We start from the raw sequence: 23,816 nt of genomic DNA, 5'->3' as shown, positions 1-23,816 counted from the left end.
GTCGCTGTGTGTTCTTCAAAGTCCTATGTTACACAAATATTTCAAATCATATCAATCAGACTGCCAGGATTTGTACCATGGGAATTACCAACAGATGATGACATTCTCCATCGCCAAGGTCATTATGTGGTGCCAGACAAGTCAACTAATACATATCATATATCCCCAACCAGCAGCCACCTAATACAAAGACAGTCTCCTTTGCAAAGGGTTGATGTGTGTGTGTGTGTGTGTGTGGGTGTGTTAAAGTGCTGTGATCTGTGTGCATGTGACCAATGTAGGAAGCTGCTAATGAAACATGTTTCACATGTTGTCTGAAGATGGACATGAGATGAAAAGAGAGATGCCGGCAGTAATGTAACCCTGTGTCCTCATATGGGGACAAAGTTTTATAGTAAATAAAGTCCTGATGATGATGCAATTTTGATAGATACTGACCACTGCAGAGCGGGAACAAGAGCTGCAGGTTTGGAGATGCTCTGACCCAGTCGTCCAGCTGCTACAATGTGGCCCTTGTCAAAGACACTCAGATCCTCATGCTGCCCATTTTTCCTGCTTCTAACACATCAACTTTGAGGACAAAATGTTCACTTGCTGGCGCTGATATATCCCACCCACTGACAGTAGCCATTGATAAACCAGATAATCAGTGTTATTCACTTCACCTGTCAGTTACATTTTATATTAACATAGTAAGGAAATGTTACTTGAAAGTTGCAAAAATGTTGATACTGAACGTATCAGTAAAATCTTCACTGACACTTGCTCCTTTTCCCCAGTCAGTGCCAGATGGTCTTTTTTGCTTTGCACCTTTGCTTCTGAGCCTCTAAAACCTGAATCCTGAATCCTGTAACCTATACCTGGATCTCTACGTGCCTACCTGCACCTTTTCCGTATCCTATTCCTGCTATCCTGTACTTCTTCTGTTTTGACTTGTCAGTAAGTGTATGTACCTTCACTTCTGACACAGTAAAGTCCTGCAATTCTCTCTTTTCTTTCTGCCCATGGGTCCTGCACTTAGGTCCACTCTCCGTTGTCTGACAACTCACCCCTGTGACAGAAATGGAAGCTGTAATTTGTTCAGAGCTATGCTCTGTGGACTGTGAAACATCTGGAGGAGGTAGTGTTTTACCTGATTGCAACACACACTCAGAAAGCGAAAATGAACAGTTGAGAACCACGGTTACCCTCTTCTTTTCATTCTACACGTACCTTCGTGTAGTTTGCACGATTCAGTCTGTTTTACCGACACTATGTGCAAGTTACCCAACATTAGTATGAAAGGTGAGAGAAGCATTAGATATGCACCAAAGTTTTATTCTCTTGTGGAATGTTAACTGGTCTTAGTTGTTTCATTTCATTACTGTTTTACAAGCTGCCAATTGGCTGAAATATGTTGTGTGAGCTAATGTTTATGCCAACACCCCACAAGAGCTGCAGGTTTGGAGATGCTCTGACCCAGCTGTCCAGCCGTTACAATGTGGCCCTTGTCAAAGTCACTCAGATCCTCATGCTGCCCATTTTTCCTGCTTCTAAGACATCAACTTTGAGGACAAAATGTTCACTTGTTGCCTGATATATCCCACCCACTGGCAGGTGCCATGATAACCAGATAATCAGTGTTATTCACTTCACATTTTATATTAACATAATAAGGAAATGTTACTGGAAAGTTGCAAAAATGTTGATATTAAACATATCAGTAAAATCTTCACTGAACGTATTTCAATGTTAGCCAGTGCTCACAATGTTATGGCTGATGGTGTATGTTAATCTCCAGCTCCTACTCAAACAAATCCCAGGGCTCTGGGCTAAAAGTGATGCAAGTTATTATTAAATAAGCTTTGGGTGTACCATGACCTGATGTCTACATTCTCACTGAGAACTCCAAAAGTAGCAGCTGCTGGGCTCAATTATTTTGACATTCCCAAATCATGTGCCTAACTGTGGCTGGGTTCAGGTGGAACCTAACAGTAGAGAAACTAAGGCCCCTTCAAAGTTGAGATACCCCTACCTGAGGTAGAACAAACCACAACCATGTTTTTTTTATATATAACTTTAATATGTTGTATATAATATTTTACTGCAAAATTACCTTCCATCTTTGAGATTTACACACTAGTAAAGTGTATATATGTGTCCGTCATTATTTAAGTAAGGAAACTAATCATCATTTATATGTACCAAAGACTGTTGCAGAGGAAAACAAACAAAGACAAAAACAATATACTTTTGAATGCAAACTGGTTCAATAGACATTTCTTCATATTTAATGTAATCTTTCTATCTATTTTAATATTTTTTTAAATCACACTGACAGTATGGTTATGTAATGGAATCCATGGAAGGTGACCCATGGTGTATGTAGATATAAAAGGCTCATTCTGAGGTAACAAAAACATGATCATTTTCAGGTGATATATAATACATACATAATACACTAATGAAAACATACCTATGAATATTATATATATTCAATTTCTGCCAATAGATGTGACACACTGTACTTTTAACTGAACATTTTGACTGTATTTAGAGAAAATAAAAGATGAATCATGAATTATATTATAAATGAATAATCAATTATATACACTGTGATTCATTGAGATTCAATGCATGGTGAGCCAGCTAAACAGTAAAACAAGGAGATTTATTCTGTTGACTGACTACATTGTTTATCCTTGCAGTAGCGAGATGTGTTTGATCTTGCACTTTTCGTACATCACTGGTTCCATAGTCTCATATAACAGTCAGTACCCCTGTGAGGGAGCAATATGTTCACAGCGGCTCTGGAGCGGGAATAGCTTCTGGGGGAGTGACAACAGTGATGGTGTTCATCAGAGCTAGTCTAATAAAATCTTTACCCTTTTTAAAAAATAAAAAAAGTAATTAAATAAATATTTTTACATTTAAATGTTTTTTCTCAGGATTGCCATTGACATGTGCTTCACACTTTGAGACAACATTCCTTCTGTCCACTTATTGACCTGCAAGTGTAATGCACACAGGCTCTTTTCTTTCCTGCCTTCTCTCCATCTCATCCCCCTCCTCTAGAGTTCAATTGTTGGAGGGATTACAACAAGACCATGTGAGCAAAGAAAGACCACACCATTTCAGGGACCAGTGACGCCATGCAGTGTCATGACTGGTTAGCCTCGGGCCACTGCAGCTCCAACCACATTGACTATAGCAGCGATATAGTTAGTTTAAAGTAACGTCATATTGGACAGACTGCCAAAACAGAAAAATAAAGTGTCTTAATGAAATAAATAGATGTCAGAAATACGAGACCCAACAAGGTAGTTTTATATGTCAGGTCCATCCACTTTATAGGAGGCAGACTGAAAGGACCCTGATCATCCCTGTTTCTTTATTTTTTCTATAGAACGACGCGGATTGTGGATCAGCAATGACACAACATAAATCCCAAAAGGGAGCGGGGGGCCAAAGTACTATGGAAAACTAAACCATTTTTAGTGTCTTTCAGCTCACTGTTTTTGGTTTTACAGCCTGTAACCACCACCACCGGAGGGAGCCAAGCCCTGTGCCTTCATCGCCCGGGTCTACTTTTATGGCTCAAGCTCATACTGCAGCTCCAGAGAGCTTGAGAGCCAGTATATAAAGGCAACACAATGCTTATTTCCCCCGACTACACGCCAGAGGTAAAGCAGCAACAAAGTGAATTCAGTGAAGCCTTAAACACATGGCGGCAGCTCAATACTGGGCACAGTCTCCTTTTCCCATCCTTTGAGGGAGGGCCAGCTCAAGGTTTTTACCACAACGGGTGAGGCAATGACATTTCTGAATACTGACTTAAAGATAAGATAGACTTTATTGATCCCACACTGGGGAAATTCACTTGCTACAGCAGCTCCAGATAGAACACTAATCAATTGCAGTTACAGAAAAAAAGAAGGAATCAAATTACCTTTACATTCAGTATAAATAGGGATTATTTATCAGGATTACAATTTTGAATAACATACATTTCTCTCTAAAAAATACACTGAGCAGAGGACACATTTTTTATTGCAAAATTCTTTTTAATTTCTTTTCTCTTTTCTCTTTATATACATATTTGGTGTTGGGGTAATCCAAAAGTAATATGTAAAGTGAAAGTGTCTACTGAGTAAATAGATGCATAAAAAGGGATGCATAAAAAAATGATAAACAATGAATAAAAATCAGTGTTACATAATAAACATTTCCACACCTTGACCTTCAAATCACCAACAATCTACTTGATGCCTGCCACCATGTGGATCCACCAGTTGGCCTGCACAGTCCAGCCCAGATGCTCACACATAGAGATTTGCTGGAGGAAATGCTCCTTGGCCTCTGCCTCACCCTGTTCCTCCTGGAGCGCCTCCCGCAGGTAGCGCATGTCCTCTGCAGCACTCAACTCCGGGATGCCTGTCAGCAGCATGAGGGAGAAAAGAGTGACCAGCAGACGAGAGTGCGAGCGCAGGGAGAGGTATGCTTGGGTGCATGTGTCCTGATGTGGGCCAGAGATGGAAAGAAGGACAAAAACATAAGGACAAAAGATAATAGGATACAGTCTATTCACTTATTTGCACAATTATCTATCACATTTAAGTCATGTGACCCTAAAAAGTTTTTTCAATTTCATCATCATCATTTGATGTGCTCATTTCTTGAATAAAAACTGAAGAATCTAATAATAATAATGTTATAATAATCTTCAAAATAGCAAAACATTCCCTTCATTAACTGACACCAAACATTACGTTTTCGCTGACATTTTAAAACAGTTAAAGAGTAACTTAACACCAGGCTGAAAAGCAGTGTTTTGCTGCCCTCTGGCCGCACCCACCAGTGATGTCACCGAGTCCTGGAGTACACCTGTACTTCACTGCAGACAGGTAAGAAATCAAACTACTGGCACTGGAATTAATGCACCACAAATATGGTAGTATCTAAAGTGGTGATCTGTTTGGATATGGAAAGGTAGTGTCCATATCCAAACAATTACAGACAGGATCTTTTAAAGATTTTATATGATATGATATGATATGATATGATATGATATGATATGCAGGATCTGGATACATTTCCATAAACCTGGATACCATTGGATCTTTCTGGATACAGGTACTTTTTGTCCAGTGTGGAAGTCAGCAAAGACAAGATTTCCAGGGGGTGTTACGTTACTCTTTAAGGGAGGCACAACTTATAATTCTTTTTCCCCCTTATTTCAAAAGTTTGCCTATACGCTGCTTAAAGGACAATACTAGTGATATTTTATATTTTTATATTTTACATTGTCAACAGATCTCATGAAAAAACACAACATTGGAATTTATCCCACTAACAAGTGTTGTCTGTGTATCCAAACCCTGATATACCTTATTCCTCTGTGTCATACAGGTCCATTTTAATCCAAAAACCATTACAAATGTATCAGTTAAACTTATACTTTTTGTTTTATTTTTAAAGTTTTAAATGCATGTCTTCAATAGGAACCAATTGGCTTGAGGCTGGGATCCACAGTCAGGGCAGGAAAGTTGTATTGACACATAAATATATTAAAGGAGAAATGTGTCAGATTTTGTAGCATCTAGCTATGTAGTTGTAGATCGCAACTTTCTTGCTTATATTCCATGTCTGCTGATAGATCCTCCTAAATTTTACACACTGGACCTTTAATGCATTGTCTTTTGTAGTCTTTACACAGGATTTGTTGACAGTAAGAAATATATAATGTAACTCCAGCCTTTTCCTTTAACATATCACACAACCACACCTACACACACATCATCTTCTTACCCTGAACCGCTGAAAGTAGAGGCTGTTGCGCCCTTTGACCCTGCCCATGACATACAGGAAGTCAGGTGTGAGGACGAAAGGTACACGCTCCCTGTTCACGCCGAGGAAGTGCTTCGTGTTGCCCAGGATGTGACCAAAGTCGATGTGAAACAGGTTTCCTAAGAGGTCCAGGAAATACAAAAGTTGTGTTGATAAAGTCTTTTTATAATTCAATCTTCTGTTCATTCCTTCATTTTGTCTGACATTTACATTATCTGTCATGTTACTTAATAACTGACTGACTGGATTGTTTAAATTTGCACAATTGCAAAGAGGTTCAATTCATAGCCAGTGCAATGAGAATAAGGATTTGTGGTGCATACCTTGGTCTGTGATCATGATGTTGTCATTGTGTCGATCTCCTATACCCAAGACGTAGGTGGCCACACAGTAACCAGCGCAGGATTTCACAAATCTCTCCACAGTCTTGTAGTGCTGTAGTCAAATGAGAGCACAGCGAAAGCATGGACATGCATTACGATTTTAATGAATTTGAAATAAAGGAATAAATGATCTGCACTCATTTTTCAGACAAGCTGTCATGGATTAAATATAAAAAATGTTTTCACTGTATGAGCACATTCAAACAGAAATGTTTCAACAGTTTTTCAAGGCATCCCCACCTCCTCTGCTCTGTGGGCAACTGCACAGAGCACCCAGCACCTCTTAATGAGAAGGCCTGCATGAAGCTTGCTTTTTCATTTATAATCAAATATTACAACTTAATTTGTATCCAAATCTTGTACTGTCTGTTTTTTTCATATCACTTACAATCTCCTGGAGCGGACATTTGGACTTGAGCCACTCAAACAGAGCATCGTTTCTGAAGGCTCCATTCGTTCCTCCATGGTTCCTCTGGACTACAGCGATGGTCGCTGCATTCCTCACAATCTCAATCATACCTGTTGAGTAGAAACTTGATGAAATTCACTATGACTTCTTTTGGATTTTTTATCACACTACATAGGACATCTTAGTCGTATCCTGGGTGCTGGAACACATTTTCATTGTTGGAACATTTCATTTATTACTGATGCCTCTATATGACCCACTTAAACAAACAGGACCATCAGCAAGACGATTGGCTATGTCTATATAGTTATTCTCAGCGCAGTGATGCCTGCCACCAGGTTGGTTTGGCTCGGATTCTTCTCAAAGTCACACGAAATGTGGCAGAAGACAACAATGAAAGTTCCTTGTAGCTGCTTTTGATTTGACTTTTAGGCCAACATAATAAATAAATGATGAATTAATTATTTCTAAACAGCTGTGGAACTACATTTACTGTAGACCTTCTTGCTCTATTAAGGGGTCGAATTTGCTAGAAATGTCCAAGGAGGTTGCCTGAAAATATAATATGGTATTAAAAACAGTGAATCCAAGTCAGGAGTTCTGTTGACTTTCTAAGCAGTGGCTTGTAAATAAACGTTCAGTCAATATAGTTAAACAGCTAAATGAATAAATGTTCCAAATAATAAAAACATTTTACAGAGTTTCAGAGGAGGGGGCCTTCGACTTATGACCTGAGTATATCTAACTATATAACTCCTGGATACAGCCCTTTGAACCGCACTGATTTGAATACCTATGTTGTGTCCTGTGGAGATGCAGCCATATGGAACAAGGTTCAGGTCCAGAGATTTCTCCTGCCAGATAGAGTCCATCACCACCAGTGTCTAAACAGGATGATAATTCAGGAAGAGTCACGTGTGAAATGTATTCACCAACATTCTTTTATCAGTAAGATAGTAGGTAATTGAGGGAATAAAAATCTGATTTACCTGAAGGACCAACATGTCCTGCCTGAGGTCATCACCCTGTTTGAAGATTATTCCCACAGGTGTATCAGAGGTGGGCGACGGCATGGGAGAGAACTCCAGCCATAGTGGCTTCTTCTTAGAGGCCATCACCTTGCATTTGTCCAGCTGGACAAGAGAGATACAAGGAGTACTGATTTGCTTTGGTAAATTAATTTTAAACAAACAGCAATGTCTCATATTTCAGAGTTTAGCAACATTAAAAGGCTATATAAAAAACATTCACTGCCACTAAGTGTCACATTAGAACACCAGCATCTCAGACCAAAACAATGGGCACTACAGTGATCAGACTCTATTGACAAAACCACTAATTTTACCTAGCATATAATTGTGCAACACAGTTCAAACTGAACAGAAACAAAATAAAACCCACACATACCGTCTTTGTTTGTTCGAAATAAACCCTTAATTCAGAGAGTTAGATGAGAAAATATAATCATGTTGGATAATCCTTGGGAAAATGCGCTCATAAAAGTAGGTCCACTTAAAGTGCGTGTTTTTTCCACTGACAGGCTCAGATTGTTATTCTAAGTGTCTGACAACATTATGAAAAGCAATCTCTACAAAGACAGACCTTTTGTTTAACCAGAAACAGCTGTAATATCACTATCACTTGTGACCAGACTCCATAGACAAAAACAGTGATTTTACCTTGCATATCATTAAAACACATAAAACTCTCCAAAACAGTCTTTGTTAGTCTCTTCGCTGATCAACAATTACCAACTCTGGTTCGGTCAAAATGAATCCTTATTTCACCAACACAGATGAGAAAAACAACAGTTTCAGGTGCTGTACTCAGTTATATACAGAGGGACTCACGTGCACTATTTAGCTTTCAGGGGCTTTAACAGCTGAGAACTGTTTGTTTGTTTTTTGTTTTCTTAATTTGCTTGATTCTGCTTATCTATACTTTGGACTAAATTGTATTGTCATTGTGAGAATGTCAGCATGCTGACAAAACAGACATGGTGGTGATTATTTTATTATATATTATATTATATTATATATATAAGGTAAACAGTAAAAACATGCTGTTCTTCTTACAAAGTTATCTACCAGGATTGTACAGTATGTGATTGGCTATTTTATCATCATTCAAAAAATTGATAGGACTGTGTTTTGTTTTGAATTTAAATAATGTTTAGTGAATGTGGGTTTTAGATTATGGCCTTAAAAGTGCAGTATCAGTACTGTAAGTTTGATTCTTTTTATTTGACAAAATTTGTTTAGAAGTGGCTTTCTTCTCAAATGTTATATAAATTATATTGTATTGAATTGTTTGATATAATGTAGTAACCACATGTACCTACAAAGTAAAGCCTGTTCAACATGGCGGACTCCATGGGAGGCGAACTGCAGCCTCTGAAGATAAAAGCAGCTCATTCTAAGGTAACAAGAACATAACGATTCCTATATTCAGGTTATACACTAATGAACACATAGCTATGAATATTATATTCCATTTCTGACAATAGAGCCACCTGAATGTTACACACTGCACCTTTAAACCAAGAGATAATTTCACATTCTAACTGCTGTAGCCAGACTGGCCTGCTGAAAATGAGAATGAAGGGTGACCTTGCACCTTTATCATTTCGTCACGAACAAAATACATTTTTAAAAACAGAATTGTGTTTTCGCCGCAGAACAAACTCAATAGATCCTCAGAAATGTTAAGAACTAGACCTTTAACACCTACGCTCCCAATTCATACACACAGCGAAACATTAGCAAGGCTTACCAGGATCATTCCAGCTTTAATGCGGGGGTCAAAGGGCAGCAGGAACTCAATTGGCAGATTACAGCTTCTAAGAAGCTCTTGGAGCTTGAGGGGAGCTGAAACAACAGCACCACAGAAACACAAAGACACAATTAGCAGTAGTACAAAAAATGGAACATAAAAAGGAAAAAGAATCACCTCTCAAGAACTCCACGGCTTAGTGCAAAAGCCATGTGTTTGTCAAAAACTCATTCTTATATTAATAACACTGGCTGCACCAGGTGTGCATCACCACTTAATATACATACAGAAACACAACCAGATAAATTTTCTGTCTTATTACATGTCTGAAGGGGATCTTTAAAAAAGGATTTGGGGACATTGTGGTTGCTGTCATTATTCTATATAGTGTGTCGTATTTTTTTTTCTAATGTGATTTGTTTTATTCAATCCAATCTAGTTATAACAATTGTAACCATTATGATGTTACTATATCATCACTGTTATCTTGGCTTTGGTTTGAATGCTACAATACACAAAGAGTCTGCACAGACTGGAGAGGTGGAGTTTGAAGGACCAGACAAGGGGGATTTAGCAGGCAAGGAGAGTGTAATGAAAAAGTATGGTAGGTGCAGGCTCCAGCCTTTTTTTTTAGATTGACGCATACTAGGGACTCAAAGTCAGGAGCTCTCACCCTCTGATGCTTCGATTTTGACAGGTTTTAAAATGTCATCACACCTTTTTTTTTATTTAACCACCTACGTCCTGTTGATATTGAAAAAACAATACAAAAACAGTCCAACAGATAAACAATACTAAAAAAACTGATGACAATACTCATTTTGACTTTATTCTACCATAGTAATCATAGTTGTATCAGAAGTATAACTTAAGTGTACTAATCCATGAGAATATCTTTCCTACATGTGTCCCACCTGTAGGGGAAAGGTTGTCAGGGTAGAAGTTTTTAATCATCACAGCAACCTCCTGTAAAGCCTCCACAGCCTGGACCTGCTGGGTGAAGCTGTCAAGCATGGCCTGACCACAGCCCAGCAGGTAGGCCTCCAGAATCACAGCCATGCGCTGGCGGAAGTAGGGACAGCCTGCCACCTCACTGCGAACATACCAGAAGAAGAAGTGGCCGATTCTCTTGCTCTGCAGTGAAGGAGCAGACAGTCGAGGTGGGGTGCGAGAGTCAGTGAGCAGAATACAGACACAGGTGTAGCTGCACATTTTACCAGGACTTAGCCACTTTTGCTAGTTTGAAAATAGGTTCCTGAATTTTGAGCACAGGGCAGGAAAACACAATGTAGTTATATATAATCCTGGTATAGTACGATGTGTCATGTACACTGAATAACAGGATGCTGCATGAACTCACCTGCAGAGCTCTTTGGATAAGGTACCGGGCGAGGAAACTGTCATGGTAGGGTTCCACTTTCAGAGTCTGTATAAATGAACAAGATGGAAAGAACTGTGACGTATGTCAGCAGTACAGCCTTAACCTCACAATACATCTCCACAGACATTTGTTAAAGTGCATCTTTATAATCACAATATGTATTCACATCCTACTGGAGGTACAGTATTAATAGCTCAGCTGGCTCTGGCGTGCCAGGAGACAAAGCTGGCAAGAAAACCACCTTGGCTTCCCTGTCGTCATACTGGCCTCCATCAGACTTGGAGGCTGTTTGGTCCCGGGATTGCTGTGTTCACATTGTGCTTAGGTAGCTACAGTATCCAGCAACAGTTAACTAGCTATACTTTAGCAACAATAAAGCAAATGTTATATGTCCTCCAGTAAATAAATTACTGAGATATGAGACAAAGAACATCTGACATCAGCAGGACATCAGAGGGAAAACCAGATAATCTTTTCTCCATAAAAATATGATACACTTTCACCAAAGTCAGTCAATAAAGTTGTGTTTCTGTACAGTAATCAGTGACACTAATTTCTGGTCTTATAAACAGTTAATTCATCAAATTTAGTGCCCCATATCGCTATTTTGCTGGTTTCATCTAAAATAGGTTTCTCTCCTCGCACACACAAATATCCACACGCATTTGCAGATCTGCCACGGCTGCACGCTCTCATATAAAGATAGGAAAATACCCCCATAGATTTTCCCCTTGGGTAATCGAGCAATAGATAAACTTTTTTGAGCTGGATTAATTAATTATTTAATCACAATTTATTAGTTTACATATTTTTTATTGTTTATTTGTTTAGTTCACATATTTTAGGTGCAGATATAGATTAAGTTCACTGTTACTGCATCCTGGGCTTAGGGCTGTCCGCGGTTTGGTTAAAAGAAATACAATACCAGAGCATTTTTCTCCCCTACACCAGAATAACGCTGAGTTCAGCCAGACCTTTCTCCGGCCATGGCACAGTGCTAAAATGAAGCGTGAAGACTGGTCTGGCTATCTAAGGCTATCTATACATAAACTTTGTATGTGTCTTGATTTTTTTCAAATCAAACTTCAGAAAAACTTTGGCTGTGTTTATTTAGATACAAACACATACCTGAACCAGCTGCAGCAAATACTTCAATACATCATCATTAGACAGGCTTTCCAATCTCTGGACTGCTAGTCTCCTGACTGTCATGTCAGCAAAGTCCATGCTCAACAGCTCCAGGGCCACTGTTACATCCAGCTCCCCAGGATCCCAGTTTCCCAGTAGCCAGTGGACATCCCCAACCACTCTGCGGTTCATCCAATCAACATTGCGCAGGTAATGGGGTAGATTTGAGGCATAGCGGATGCTCTCTTCCCGGAACCTTTTGAGGCCAGCCTTGTTGGTGCTGATGACTGAAGACGGAGATCTGAGAATTACACTGTCAGATGATGGGCCCTGGGATGGTTTTACATCCAGACAGCAAGAATCTGTGCTGGGTAAGGTGGAAGGGGGTGAAGAGGGTGAGGAGGAGAGTGTATAAGAGGAAGCAGTAGATTTGGTCCGGGTGAGGCTGGAGGTGGGACTGTCAGAGCATTCAGAGGGGCTAAAGCTATTTGGGAGAACCACAGGGAAGCTGTAGCGGTCAAGAAGAAAGCTGATAGCCATGGAGTCAGCTATCTTTGGGTTCGTAGCAGAGGACAGCTTGTCTGCCTGGTACGTGATGGCCTCTTCCTCCAGGTCAGGGTAAGACCACATTTGTAGGGTGTAGGGACCCTGGCTGAGGACTGACCTGCAGGGATGAACAAGTGACGGCAATTTGATTGGTAATAAATTAGTGATAGACTAATAGTGTTAAAGAGTTAGGATATTTTTCAGAACAATTGTAAGCATGCTAAGGTGACACTGGTGACACTACAGTGATTGTAACAATACTAACCATGACTGTTTGGGAGAAAAATACTTGTACATACATATGTACAGTATATATACACACACAACAGTAATACCTGGATTTTTTATTTTTTGTGTCTACCTCAAAACAGAGAAACTGGAGCCTTGTAATTATGATCATGCTAAGTGCCCAGGGACCAGAAACAAGCAAGCAAAAGAGAAATAACATCCAGCTGTGAGAAATGAAGGGGAAAGTGAAGTGCAGAACAGGGCAGATGCTTTTCTGCGTTGCTGAAAACTGTGGGTTTGATGTCCAGACAGGCAGCCTGAACAAGCACAATCATTTACTAACATTAGTGAAAAAAGGCTGTATGTATCTGCTCAGACTCATAACCACCTACCCTGCACAGTGCAAGGAAACTGACACCATTATGTGCCTTTTTTTTTCAGGGCACTGCTCAAAACGCCTACTTTTGCTTTCTACCCCTATGTCTTCTTAAACATATAAAGTCATACTGTATATTATTACTTAGTATACTTCTTAAAGCATCATTTGCATTAAATCTTAGGGGACCAGTGTGTAGACTTCAGTGGCATCTAGCGGTACAGTTGCAGATTGCAACTCCCTTGCTTCACTCTCCTCTTCAAAGCATTAAGGAGAAACTACAGTGACTGCAAAATGTGCAAAAAATGCCTGTATCTAGTGCTGGTGTTTGGCTTGTCCCTTCTTGGCTACTGTAGAAACATGGCAGTTCACCATGGAAAGTGACTCGCTGCATCTGTAGTAGATATAAAAGGCTCATCCTAAGATAACATAAACATAACCATTTCTATATTCAGGTGATTATACACTAATTAAAACATAGGTATGCATATTATATTCCATAGATTGTCCTAAATGTTACACACTGGACCTTCAAGTATAAAAGATTCAGTAGGAAATTCAACCCACTAGTTGCTCTTTAATCAGCAACGTGGAAATATTTATGCAAAATACACTGATAAATACATCAAAAAGTTGTAATTGATATTAAAAACCTGACCTGTGATCTATAAGGAGAAGATTGACAAAGTAGAGCACCTTCTCCTTCCCTTTGTGCTGCTCTGGTGTTTTATTGACTGAAGAGGATGGTGGCTTTGGGTCTTTGGTTACTGGGGAAATATCACCACTAGCATTAATAGTAAAACCCAGCTTTGCACCACGTGGCAGATCCCTGAGGAGAACGTCAAAGTCCAGCCACTCATTCCACAGTACTTCATCTGCGAAAGCCTTGGGGAAGGAGGACACTGAAGAGAGAACCTTGTTACCATAAAGGATAGAGGCTTTTACATAAACAGACTGAGGGCATTTGTTTGGAAGTTTCGGGATGTCAAAGCCAAGCAATTTGACTCGGAGTCTTCTGTTGCAGTCCCACAAGGATATCATGAAAATGTCATCCAAATCTTTCCCTTCGAGGCGGAGATCATCGTGGGAGCTGAACTGGCCACTGAAACTATCAACAAGCGGCCAGTCCACAAACTTGACAGTCTCATCGGCAAGCTGTGACACGGGGACCACAGACAGGTGGAGGTCTTGATTGGTTTTCAAGCACTGGCGAACCCAGAGAAAACCACTAAGGGGATGGTCTCCAGATAAAAACTCCTCCCTGCCAGAAACTTTCAAAACCAGATCATCAGAAGTGTCGTAATCAAGGCCCTGGTCTGCCATCACCCTCCTAAAAACCCTAAGAAGAACAGCTGGCATTGCGCTAAAATCAACCTGTATGCTGAAGCTGATCTTGTTCATGTAGTGGAGGGTGACTGGGAGCTTTCTGTTTATCTGGTCCTGTAGGTCATTTGGAATAGGGGCACATGTTACCCAAGGCTCTGTGGCATATAGCTTGTCATCCCGATTCCTTAGCTCTTGTCTTCTCGGAGATGCCAGTTTCCTGCGGGTGAATGTGAGCTCACCAAGTCTGTCAGACGCTTCTTTCTCCAGGTTGTGTCCAATCAGGTATGCCAGACACTCCTGTTGTTTCTTCTCCTCCTCTAAATCAACTGCCACCAGTGGTTTTACCACTATGTGTGCTGACAGACGCCCGGTGTCATCACGTGACCATGGAATGTCTAACGTCCTGATAACCTGACAGTCATCGTAGGCCTCGTACCAGTCTCCCCCCCTGGCATATAGCAGAGTAAATTTCTCTGGGTCCAGTATTGCAAGTGGGTCTGGATGGCAACTTTGTTCCTGGGCCTTAAGGCATAGAAAGAGATGATGGAAAAATGTTGATGGTTGCAGCTTGATTATATATTTAAACAAGACTAAAAGTCTAGAGCCACGCTAGTATCACAAACTGTAGATGCTTTAAGATGCTACTGTTAGGATGCTAACATGCTGACAAAGACATTGCTTACATGCTGAAATGTAAAAAAAAGTGTTCCCCATCTTAGTTTAGTGTGCTAGCATGCTAAAATTTGCTAATTAGCAGTAAACACAAAGTAAAGGCTGATGGGAATGTCTTTAGTTTTGCAGATATTTGGTAAAAAAGTACAAATTAAAAGCTTGACCGAATTATGGAATAAATCAGTAGTTTTTCAAACTTGAATATATACCGATCGTAGGTCAGCAGACCATGCAATAGAGGTTTGCCTACCTGCATACAGATGCGTAGCCGCAGCTGGTAGACGCTGCACTGGGCAGGGAGGATTACTGACACTGACTCACAATCCATACTGACACTAAAATCCTCATCACCAGACCCTTGCGGTGGACCGGGCCCAGGCTGAAACTCACAAATAAACTTCAGGTTGTTCTCAGAGCAGTTTTGAATCAACATCCCAGAGAGACGCTGTGAACTGCTGGCCTGATTCAGGAACAATGCAGGATCCATCAATACTGTAGGGGAGCAAAACCTGAACTTTAATATGCTTTAAAAAATCTGATCCTATTAGATCTCTCCCTGCAGTATGATTCACAGGTTGTTAACATGGCACTGCAGATGTAATGTGAAGCAAATCATTAAGAAGACGCTAAACAAATCTTACCACGACAGGTGCTGCTTTATTAAGATCCTACGGTGAAGTCCGTGTGAGTCTGTACCTGTTTGACTGTGTGACAGTGTGCCTTCCTTTTTTGTGACCGCTCGGGGACTTCCTCATTCTTTTGTACCACAGTTCTCAAACACAAGCATATAAATACTAACTTAGTATTTACTGACATTGTAAAGGCACTGACTTCCTTGTTCCCTTTATACACTTAGATAAAAAATTAGAGTAGCCTTTTTTGACATTTTCATAGTTCTGGGTAAATAGTGCTTTGACACTTTTACACAATAAGCCTTTGATTTACCGGTCAACGTTTATTTTTTGTCGCAAACATGGCAATAATAAAAAGGAGCAAAATGTTTATGGTATTTCAATTCATAATCATACACAAAAGGGAGCAGTACTAACAGGAATGCACCAAACTTGTTTGGCTTGTTTGGCTTGCTATTCTGCAGAGGCGCTGTAAAATGCAGTGTGAGTGTACCTTAAATCCACCTGACTTTAAGTGAAAGGTACAATAACTAGTATTTTACTGGGCAAAAAAGCCATAATGCATCATTTTCAAGTGGTGCTTATGATTGCCAGTCATTTACTTAACAACAGAAACCACCCCTGCGTTATTGAAATATTCAGTACAACACTTTGCTTGTGACAAGGATGAAAAAAGACATGTTACACACTGATCAAAAACTGTTTCTTAAACTTTTTACACCATGAACCACGTCATAAAATATCACTCTTAAAGTTAGTGCTGGGCGATATACCGGTTATAATGTTTCTTGTGCAATAGAACATTTGAGAAATATCTGTTTGAATACTTAAAAACTTTGTATTTAATGTCAGTTTATAGTGTTCATGTCCATCCAATAGCTCTGTGTGTTACATTCCCCATTAACTGACTGCTCGACTGGGAGCTCCTAGTGAACAGCACATCAAGACCGGGGCCGATGCATCGTATGCTTCACACAACCCTGGGGCCAAGTCAACTAATGTCAGCTGCATGAGCTAACAGCATGTAACGTTACAATAGGCAACAGTTAGTTACTTTTAGCAAACTCCGTAAATCACCTCGGTCCCGCTGCCTTCAAACTATCTTTTGTCTGTCTCAGAGGTTGTGTTCACGGAAAGCTGCTAACCCCGTTTGTTGGCATGACAGCAGCACAGCAGGCAGTTTAGCAGATTGAGCAGAGCACGAGGATGTCAGAGGGAAAACCAGATAATTTTCCTCCATAAAAATATGATCCAGTTTTTACCCAAATAACTGATGAAGTTGTGCTTTAGTATAAGTTAATGCTGGTTCTGATAGAAACAGAGAACACACAATGCATCGCAGTTTGTTGCGTACGGGGCTGCAGAACATTATGACCAATAATAGTGTTTTTATAGACCCATATAAAATAAAAAATAAAAAATAAAATAAAAAAAATAAATAAATGCACATTTTTGGTAATACCAAACATTGTTTAATATTTCAACAAGACCACAACCTGTCCCTGACTCTTACCAAGTGCTGTATGTAAAATATGTAAACATAACCATAAAGAAGTTTAATCACGCCTTAGTTGCTACGAGCAGACACCACATGCAAAAATGGCTACTGTAGGGAAGTATAGTGTTACTGGAGGCTTTGTATTGTCTAATATTTCATAGAAGTATAACCTAAAAAAGGAAGTAGTGTAGTTCTCCTTTGAATTCTTCTGCTGTAAAAACATGCTTTGTGCATGGCCTGTTCTGGTGTTTGTGTACACCTGGATTCAAGCTGTGGGTATATCTGTAATGATTTTGAAGGCAGGTTAAGGCAAAAGTTCACATTTATTCAAATTAATAAACAGGCAGGAGGTCAAAACCACATAGGCAGTCAGAACAGAGGTGAATGGGTGTACACAGCATTTAATTAGCCAAAAAAAATATGTTTTGTTTACTATTATATGTATTATTACATTAGAATTACAACCGAACATTACAAACAACTAACTAAACATATCTCTCACATCTCTGCAGTACTGGCCACCAACTGTTTTTTGGCTTGTTTTGCAACATAACATAAAATTTGCAGAAATGAAGACCACAATAGTTACCTCACATCAAGACAATACAGTGTGTTGCTAAAAGGGAAAGGGAGGGAGAAGCTGCCAGATATCTTGATGTCCATGAGGGTCGAGGGAAAAAAACGGAGGGTCAGTTTTTCAGATCTAAAGGAGCTCTAAACTAATTCTGTATGACACATAGATGGCAACATTTATGTGTAAATGGTCCAAATGTAGGGCATGCCCCATGTAGGCTGTGTCCTTACCACAGCAGCCTGGGTTTGATTCCAACCTCAGGCCTTTGCTGGATATTGTCAAATATAAATCATTATTTTATTTCCATTTTTAATAAAACAGTACAGTAAGTAAGCACTTCAAGGTTGCTGTATTTTATATAATATATAGTATGTCCAATAAATTACCATCAGTGTGCTTTTATTTATCTGGCTGTTGCTTAAAGCAGACATGTACGCCTTGAGGACAAATAACAAGTGACAGTGCATAAGTCCTGAACAGGCACAAAATCAAGAGTTAATGAAGTAGTTGTCACTCAGCAAACATTCCCATAAGGCCTCCATCAGGAGCTAAATGATGGGGCTCTAATATGACAAATTATAAGGAGCATTGCAACAGAATAACAGACATAAATCAGCCAAGGCTTGCACAATACATGTCCAGTTTTGGGGCACCGAAACAGAACACTGACACAATATTAATAATCAGCAGCTTGACTATGACAATAAAAGTTGAATAAACCCTTTTTCATTAAATGTGTCAAAGTACACTGGGTTGCTGTTAAAGACCCCCCTGCCATCACTGTTGGGTGTGGTTACAGGTGCAACAGAGCACATTTCTGATTAAATAAACCAAAACAGCTTGTACACTGTAGGGCTTGCTGACGTTAAGAGCAACACTGCTCTTCATCAGACTAGAGCAGTGATTCCCAACCTGGGGGTCGGGACCCCCACTAGGGCCCACCAAAGCATCATGGGGGGTTGCGAGACCTTGATTTTAAGGCCTGCTAAAAGCCTAGGCCTATATCTCAGCATTTGGTTAGTAAAGTAAATTGTCAAATAGACCGATGGCCAAGTGTCACGGACAAGAAAACACTTTATGTGCCAAAAAAGAAGCCTAACATTGTTAGTTTGTTGTACACAAACTTCTTGCAGTTACTTAGTTCACTATTAGGGTTCATTGTACAGTTTTGAATATAACGTGAAATCGTCAGTTTACTAAATAATAGGGTGAGGATAAGATGAACGGGTTGGGAACCACTGGACTAGAGTGACAATAAATGAAGCCATCTTAAATACATGTGATACAGTCTCATGATAAGTCACATGAACAGAGTCTCCGTAGCAAAATAGCATAGACAAAAGCATCTGTATTCATATATACATACACTCAGAAATATTATATCCATATATACATTCATAATAGTGTTCTTCACCTTTCACAAGGTACCCAATGTAATAGTGTAAGATAACACTCAATAAATACCCCCTACATCAAAAACAAGTGAAAACACAATTCATATATTTACAAAAATCTATCAGGCATTCAGTGTGTCAGTAAACCAACCATTCCCATGCGTCAAATGCAGAAGTTTGTTCATGCACCTTTGGTGTCTCCAGTTCAGACGGCACAAGGTAGCAACAGTTTGAGACTAACAAACTGCAAAAAAATTTATGAGACAGGGGGGCGGGGGGGGTGGGGAGAAAAACTGTGCGTCGGTATTTGACAACCTGGGATGAGAAAGTGTTGGTAACCATCAAGCTTATAGGCCATCAACAAGTTGGACACGTTTGATACCAATATAACTGAGAGAGTGATATTGTTAAGTAGACTACAAGGCTCCTATGATGGTTTCTGAGTTTCTTCTTTGTTCTGAGATATGAGGAGCCTAGAAGTCTTGCCTATGTTTGCAAGTTCACAGGGACATTTAGCATGTATGTCACTTTTTTTGGCTTTACATGAGATGAAGGCTTTAATAGTGAATGCTTTCCCTGTGCGTGGATGATTGAATATAGTTGTGGGCAGCAAATGAGACAAGTTACTACATTTGTATTTGCCTGGTTCCACAGTACTCAATCTACAGGTTGGTGGGGGACTAGGTAGACATTTTTCTGAGGTTAGGAGGTCTAAAAACAAGCTAAGGCAGGTTGTCCAAGTGTCCTTTGAGGGCAGAGTAAATGGCTACAGTGCGCCAATGTTTTTTGATGACATAGACATTTTTTTGGCCAGAGGTGAGTTTAATAGGGCAGGTGATCCTGTTGTCCTTGGTTTTAGGCCTGGTGGTGTTCAAGCACTCTGCGTTAAGTTGGAAAAACTGTTGGAGGCTTGTGTCCCCTGCCTGCTTCCTTCTTTGTGGGAATAAGTATTCCAAGTCCGTCATTTGTTTTTTGAAATCTGTGTCTGAGCTGCATATGCAGCACATACAGTTTTCATTTTCACATTTCTGAACACCAAACCACACCTATCAGATCAAATAAAAATGAAAGATTTTAGCCAGTTTGCATTTTCATTTGAATAATTGAAGGTGTACCCTGTTATGGTTTCTCAAGTCTTAGTTTTATCAAAACCAGCAAGATGAGATTTATACAGTAACTATGCATTTCAAACATGGAAAGAAAATCGGAATTATTTTCTCCTGAATCAGTAAAAAAGATACTTGCTAAATGTATGACTTACTTCTCAAGTCATGTTTGCTTTATTAGCTCCTGCGCTAGCAATGGTTGCCTATGTTTTATACCACATTGCACTATTTTGGTTTGTAGTCTTGAAAGGCAAGTAAATATGGTGTCCAAAGATCCAAAGAAACTTCTCAAAACTACTCTGCAATTCTCCCCCTGTACAGCTGTATTCTTAGTTTGCTTAATTATATTTTTCTGCTTTATATTTTACAATCTACAATAAATGTTACATTTTCAGTTTCTCCCACATATTCACTGTGAAAAATATCCCAAAATGGATTGGGATGCATGCTGTTGTGAAACCAGGCATTTTAGGCCACAAAAAGACTGTGAAATCCCGGAGGGACTGTTTAGAGGTGTTGGTTGTCAGACACCTTTGGACAGAGACTTGCAAGCTGTTTCCCCCTGTTTCTAGTCTTTATGCTAAGCTAGGCTAATCACTGCCTGGCTCTAGCTCTTTATTTAACACCCAAACATGAGAGCGCTGTTGATTTTCTCATCTAATTCTCTGCAAGACAGCACATACTGGTGAGCATATATCCAAAAATGTCAAACTCTTTAAAAGCATCTTTACATCTTTTTTAGATTAATTGAACCACTTCAGTGGCCATACCTGGACTTTCAAACATCCATCCCACTCTTTGTTGCTGAGTACTGAAGAGACTAAAATGTTTCTGTTCCAAAGCATCAAAGATGAATTCATTATGAATTTTGCTGCTTACTTAAAACTATTTCATATTTACGTTATATATATCCTATAGGTTAAAATAACATACTAACCTATATGATAAGCAGTTTGATATTTAACTCTTTTTTTTCTTTTAAAATTGAAAACATTCAAGGTGTCACCATATCTACTGCATATAATGCATTTGGAGTTTCCTCCTCAGTGCTTTTGAAAATAGAATACAAAAGTACAGTGCTCTGATGTAGCCTACATGGTCATTTTGAGACCTATAAACAATAGTAATAATATTAATATACATCGATATTTTGCATATAACGTAATGCATATGCAGGTAAAAATTACAAAAACAAAAAGCAACATAGCTGCACTTAAGCATACAAACAGGCTAATTACAGCAGGGGCGTATGCTCCCAACATCCAAAACTGCACACATAGGCTGTCTTAAGGCTTTTCACAGCATCGATTAGAAATATCATTATATTCAGAAAACATCATTGTAAACAGACATGATAAGCGAAGTGGCATCCTCTGCGCCCTGATCGCAGCTGCTATGTATCAACAATAGGAGGGATGGCAGTAAAAATGTCCCACAATAACAGTAGTTTTTGTTGTGTATGTTCATAAAATCATAAAACGAGTCCCAGCCTACTTGTGTCACTGTAAGACATCACATTGGCCACTGACTTCAGCTTATCCCGCCTGAGCTCCTTTTTGACGCACGTTTCCAACTCTTATCTCTTCCATTTGACGCACACCCGCGCTCCTCCTCTCCGTCCGCCACCGGCACAGGGTGAGCACCGACATCCTTGTCTCGACGTTCCTCATCCCGTACACCAGCGGGTTGATGCACGGTGGCACTAAAAGCACCACCAGCAAAGACATGTGGAGCGCGGTCGCCGTGGCCGGCATAGATGCCGCCGTCGCTTGGCGCGCACCTTGAGATTGTGGGGACTGTGCCATCATAGCCGCGGTCCCATCAACCTCCCACAACGCATCCGAGGTGACTTTGAGCAGCAGCGGCAGCAGCTGCAGGATCAGCATGCTGCAGTAGAACAGCACAGTCTTGCGCGCTGCGGTGTTGACCGTGTTGAACGGTACCATCGCCTGGCGCGCGTCCTGGTACATCCTCACGTAGGAGAACATGTAGACCAGCAGGCACAGCAGCAGAGTACAGGAACCAGCCAGTTTGCGAAAGACGGCAGCGGCATGCGGGAAACCCATGTGCTGCTCCATCATGTCCGGCTCGCACAGCAGCCCCCTGGTCACCTGTTCATTCTTCTGCTCTGACCCGGTGTGCAGCAACACCATGTTGATGCTGCTGATGGAGATGGAGTAGACCCATATAAGGCTCAGGACTAGCCGCAGGCGCCCCTGAGTGATGATGACCAAGTAGTGGATGGCGTGGCACACGTACAAGTAGCGCTCCAGCGCCATGCACATGATGGTGACAAGGCTGGAGAAAATGCTGGAGGTCCCCACAAAGTACTGGACGTAACACCAGATGCTGAACGCCATCGTCCGGCGTTGAACTAGTGAGTGGATGACCGCCGGAGCGAAGGTGAAAGTCTGCATCAGGTCGCTCAGAATCAGATTCTTTAAGAAAGCAACGCGCGGCTCCCACGAGAGGTCCTCGGACCGTCCGAGTCCGAACAGGGTAAACCCGTTGACCAGAAATGAGAAGAGAGTCAACGACACAAAAGTCCATATCAGCGCTGGAACCGCCTGTCCGCTGGGCACTATAGACAGAAAGAGGCAGCCGGCAGCGTCCAGCCGCTCGGTTACGCGCGGCTCAGTTCGGTTCTCCCCGCTGAACCAGTCGCACTGCTCGGTAAGGTTTTGCGCCTCCATGGTTGTCATCACGGGAACTGTTTTTTATTTAATTATAATTTGTAATTTTTATGTAAAATGCTATTGCTGTTCTAACTGTGAGGTGAAGCGTTGTTAACCTGACAGGTCTGAATCCTCCAGCATCTCCATCCCCTGTGACCTGACCCCCTCCCCTCCCCTCTGGGACAAACTCTATTGTGCCCTCAGTGTAAGTCATCATCGTGGTGATTGATGTAGATGTGGAACCACAACGCATGTGGAGCGCTCCATAACGCACTTTTACGCACATGTAAAATATATAATTGATTTTGAATACCATTCACCTTTGTTTTACTAACACTAAAAACATTTTTTATAAAATGCAACAAATGTTCTTCAAAATTCCCCAGCACAAGGTGTGACCACAGAATTTGATCATCTTATAAACCTCTGTCATGGTGGGCATCAAGTATAATTCCTTCTTTTGAATTATTTACTGTCCATGCTGGCTTACTTAAAAGACAACTAATGTTAATAATAATTAACTCCATTAATGGCACCAGTACTTGAAAGGTCAAAAGTCCACCAGAGATTAATAAATGATCCCACAGAGTGCATGTTTCACATTTCCAGTACTTTAGATGCCTGCAGAGATGTGCCTCAAAGTCCACGTGTCCACACAGCAAAAGTGACAAAATAAAGTATACTTAAATCATCATCATGAAATTTAAACAAAAATGAAAACAAGATGTTTCTGGTAATAAAACAGTTCCAAAGACCTTTTATCGACAGTCTATTTGTTGTTTTGTGAAGTTTATTGAACAGTCACATTTAAAAGCAACAATTTCATTGACTTGCACCAGGATGCATATTTTATGGTTATTAGTATAAAATAGTTAAAGGTCCAGTGTGTA

The 23,816-nt window shown here is 40.3% G+C and overlaps 2 protein-coding genes across 2 annotated transcripts; both read right to left on the bottom strand.

Annotated features, from left to right (window-relative positions):
- Positions 1-3,879: 3,879 nt before the first annotated feature.
- On the bottom strand, positions 3,880-15,534 carry si:rp71-17i16.5 (phosphatidylinositol 4,5-bisphosphate 3-kinase catalytic subunit gamma isoform). Its single transcript, XM_035656022.1, has 12 exons — positions 15,298-15,534; positions 13,708-14,897; positions 11,900-12,563; positions 10,751-10,816; positions 10,305-10,524; positions 9,391-9,485; positions 7,608-7,751; positions 7,412-7,502; positions 6,598-6,728; positions 6,150-6,261; positions 5,788-5,945; positions 3,880-4,495 (listed from the first exon to the last, which is right to left on the bottom strand). Exons 1-12 carry the CDS (start codon positions 15,532-15,534, stop codon positions 4,238-4,240), a joined length of 3,366 nt encoding a protein of 1,121 aa, XP_035511915.1. The 3' UTR covers positions 3,880-4,237.
- Positions 15,535-21,786: 6,252 nt separating this feature from the next.
- LOC118324976 (olfactory receptor 1G1) lies at positions 21,787-22,953 on the bottom strand. Its single transcript, XM_035657504.1, has one exon. It carries the CDS (start codon positions 22,951-22,953, stop codon positions 21,787-21,789), a length of 1,167 nt encoding a protein of 388 aa, XP_035513397.1.
- Positions 22,954-23,816: the final 863 nt, after the last annotated feature.

The sequence above is a fragment of the Morone saxatilis genome, unplaced genomic scaffold, assembly GCF_004916995.1.
Source record: "Morone saxatilis isolate NCDOM2014 unplaced genomic scaffold, NCSU_SB_2.0 Contig15, whole genome shotgun sequence".
NCBI lineage: Eukaryota > Metazoa > Chordata > Actinopteri > Moronidae > Morone > Morone saxatilis.
Note: the sequence above shows the minus strand (reverse complement) of the source record. Positions and strands in the feature narration are given on the sequence as shown.